The 2,500-nt window shown below is 74.4% G+C and overlaps 1 protein-coding gene across 1 annotated transcript in view; it reads left to right on the top strand.

Moving 5' to 3' along the window:
• Positions 1-689: 689 nt before the first annotated feature.
• SOX21 (SRY-box transcription factor 21) overlaps positions 690-2,500 on the top strand; it is a 3,615-nt gene continuing 1,804 nt past the window's right edge. The window contains exon 1 of the mRNA XM_042043755.1: positions 690-2,500. This exon is cut by the window's right edge and continues 1,804 nt beyond it. Within this exon, the coding sequence (XP_041899689.1) occupies positions 1,125-1,970 (846 nt within the window). The 5' untranslated portion in view covers positions 690-1,124 and the 3' untranslated portion in view covers positions 1,971-2,500.

A 2,500-nucleotide genomic window follows, 5' to 3' on the forward strand; every position in this document is an offset into this window, starting at 1 on the left:
AGGGCAGCGCGCGGCGCGGGGCCACGCGGGGTGTGCGCGTTACCTGCGGCCGCGCCGACGGGGCGAGAGGAGGGGGCGGCCGCGCCGGCTGCGAGCCCCCGCCGCCCGCCTCACAGCCCGGCCGGCGGCCCGCCGGGCGCGGACCGCCGAGGATCTTAATTAGGTGTGTCCCCCCCTCCCCGCCTCCGCCGCCTCCTCCTCCTCCCTCCGCCCCCCGCCGCTCCCGCCCGCCCCGCCGCCCCTCCGAGTCGGCGGCCAAGAAAACCCAGAGAGACCTGGCGGCTGCCGGAGAAGGGGGCGTCGCGCAGCAAGCGGAGCGCCCCGTATCCCGCCGAAACTTGGCGAAGTTTGTCCGGCGGCGCGAACCAGGAGGCCCGCGGCGCCCGGCGGCCGCTTGCGAACGGCGCCCGGCGAGTATGTGCGAGAAGCGGGCTGCTCGCCGCGCCCCCCCGGGCGCAGCGGGGTGGCTGTGAGCGGGGCGGCCCGCGCCCCCTGGGGCCCGAGCCGCAGCGCCCGAGCCGCCGCGGACCCCGTCCCACCCGACCCCGCAACGCGCCGCGGCGGGCTGCCCTCCGAGCTCCGCGGGCGGCGATGGCACCGGGCGGGCTCTGACCGCCGCTCCGTCCAGGGCTTGCCGCCGCACCGGAGACCGCTGAGGAGCATCGCGTCCGCAGTGAAACGAGGACCCTCACGCCCCGCTCCGCTCGCCTGCCGCCGGATCCCGCCCTCGCCGTCGAGACTTCTCTGCAGTCCCGTCTGGACTCCGGCTGCTGTCGCCTGCGGGGTGTTCCGAAGAAGAGCCCTGGACCGGAGATCGGCGGCGCGGACAGAGGCTCCGAGGCCCAGGCGGGGAACGGAGGCCGTCCCGCCCGAGCCGCCCGCCGCAGCGCCCTGACGGGGAGGCGCCGCCGCCGCTCGGCAGCGCCCCGCGCCCGGAGCGGGGCCACCGGGTACCGCCGCCCCGCACCCGCGGGAGTCGGTGCCGCCGCGCCTGGGCACCCGCCGAGATTGCTTTTGGAGGAGCGGACCGCGGCGGGGGCGAGGAGGAGGCGGGAGACGATCCCGGAGGAGGCGGCCGCCAGTGCGGGGCGGGCGGCGGCTCGCCGGGGCGGCGGGGGGACACCATGTCCAAGCCGGTGGATCACGTCAAGAGGCCGATGAACGCCTTCATGGTGTGGTCGCGGGCGCAGCGACGGAAGATGGCCCAGGAGAACCCCAAGATGCACAACTCGGAGATCAGCAAGCGTCTGGGCGCCGAGTGGAAGCTGCTGACCGAGTCGGAGAAGCGGCCCTTCATCGACGAAGCCAAGCGGCTGCGGGCCATGCACATGAAGGAGCACCCCGACTACAAGTACCGGCCGCGGCGGAAGCCCAAGACGCTGCTCAAGAAGGACAAGTTCGCCTTCCCCGTGCCCTACGGGCTGGGCGGCGTGGCGGACCACGAGCACCCGCACGGGCTGAAGGCGGGCGGGCTGCACGGCGGCGCGGCCGGCGGGCTGGTGCCCGAGTCGCTCCTGGCCAACCCGGAGAAGGCGGCAGCCGCCGCTGCCGCTGCCGCCGCCCGCGTCTTCTTCCCCCAGTCGGCCGCCGCCGCGGCCGCAGCCGCCGCCGCCGCGGCCGCCAGCAGCCCCTACTCCCTGCTGGACCTGGGCTCCAAAATGGCCGAGATCTCATCCTCCTCCTCTTCCTCGGGCTCCGGGTTGCCCTACGCTTCCTCGTTGGGCTACCCCGGCGCCGGCGGGGCGGGTGCCTTCCACGGGGCCGCCGCTGCCGCCGCCGCCGCCGCAGCCGCCGCCGGGGGGCACACGCACTCGCACCCGTCGCCCGGTAACCCGGGCTACATGATCCCCTGCAACTGCAGCGCCTGGCCCGGCCCGGGGCTGCAGCCGCCGCTGGCCTACATCCTCCTGCCGGGCATGGGCAAGCCCCAGCTGGACCCTTATCCCGCAGCCTACGCCGCGGCCCTATGACCCGTGGTCGAGGGATGCCCGCGCAGAGCTCCGGCGCCCGGCTGGATGGGTGCCGGCGCATACGTGCGCACGGGGAGCGGGGCGAGGCGCCGCCGGGGCCGCGGAGGGTGACCGGAGCAGGCGATGGGGGGAGCGCCGGGGCGGTGGCCGACCTGTTGCGCGTCCCCCGCCCGCTGCCTCGGGTAGAGCTTATGTGTGTTGCATGCGGTCTGTGCAGATAGCCCAGCTGAAACAGAAGAGGAAAAAAAGAGGAAAGAAAAAAAAAAAAAAAAGAAGGAGAAAAAAAAAAGTAACCCATCCGTCCTGCCCCCTAAAGTGTGTGTTCGGGACAGACACGGCGGGTAACGCCCGTCCGCCGGCTCCGGCTTTCCCCTCCCTCGCTCCTCGCACCCCGCGCGATGCTGGACTCAGAACAGCCCCGCTGTAGCACCCCCGCCACCGAGAGGAGAGACGGGGGTGGCTGGGGGTAGTGAGGCCCCGGCTCGGCAGGGCAGGGCCAGGTGCGGCCCCGGGAAAGGGTAGGGTCGCTC

The sequence above is a fragment of the Corvus kubaryi genome, unplaced genomic scaffold (assembly GCF_017639235.1).
Source record: "Corvus kubaryi isolate FWS band 111438036 unplaced genomic scaffold, C.kubaryi_AGA036_p1.0 133, whole genome shotgun sequence".
NCBI lineage: Eukaryota > Metazoa > Chordata > Aves > Passeriformes > Corvidae > Corvus > Corvus kubaryi.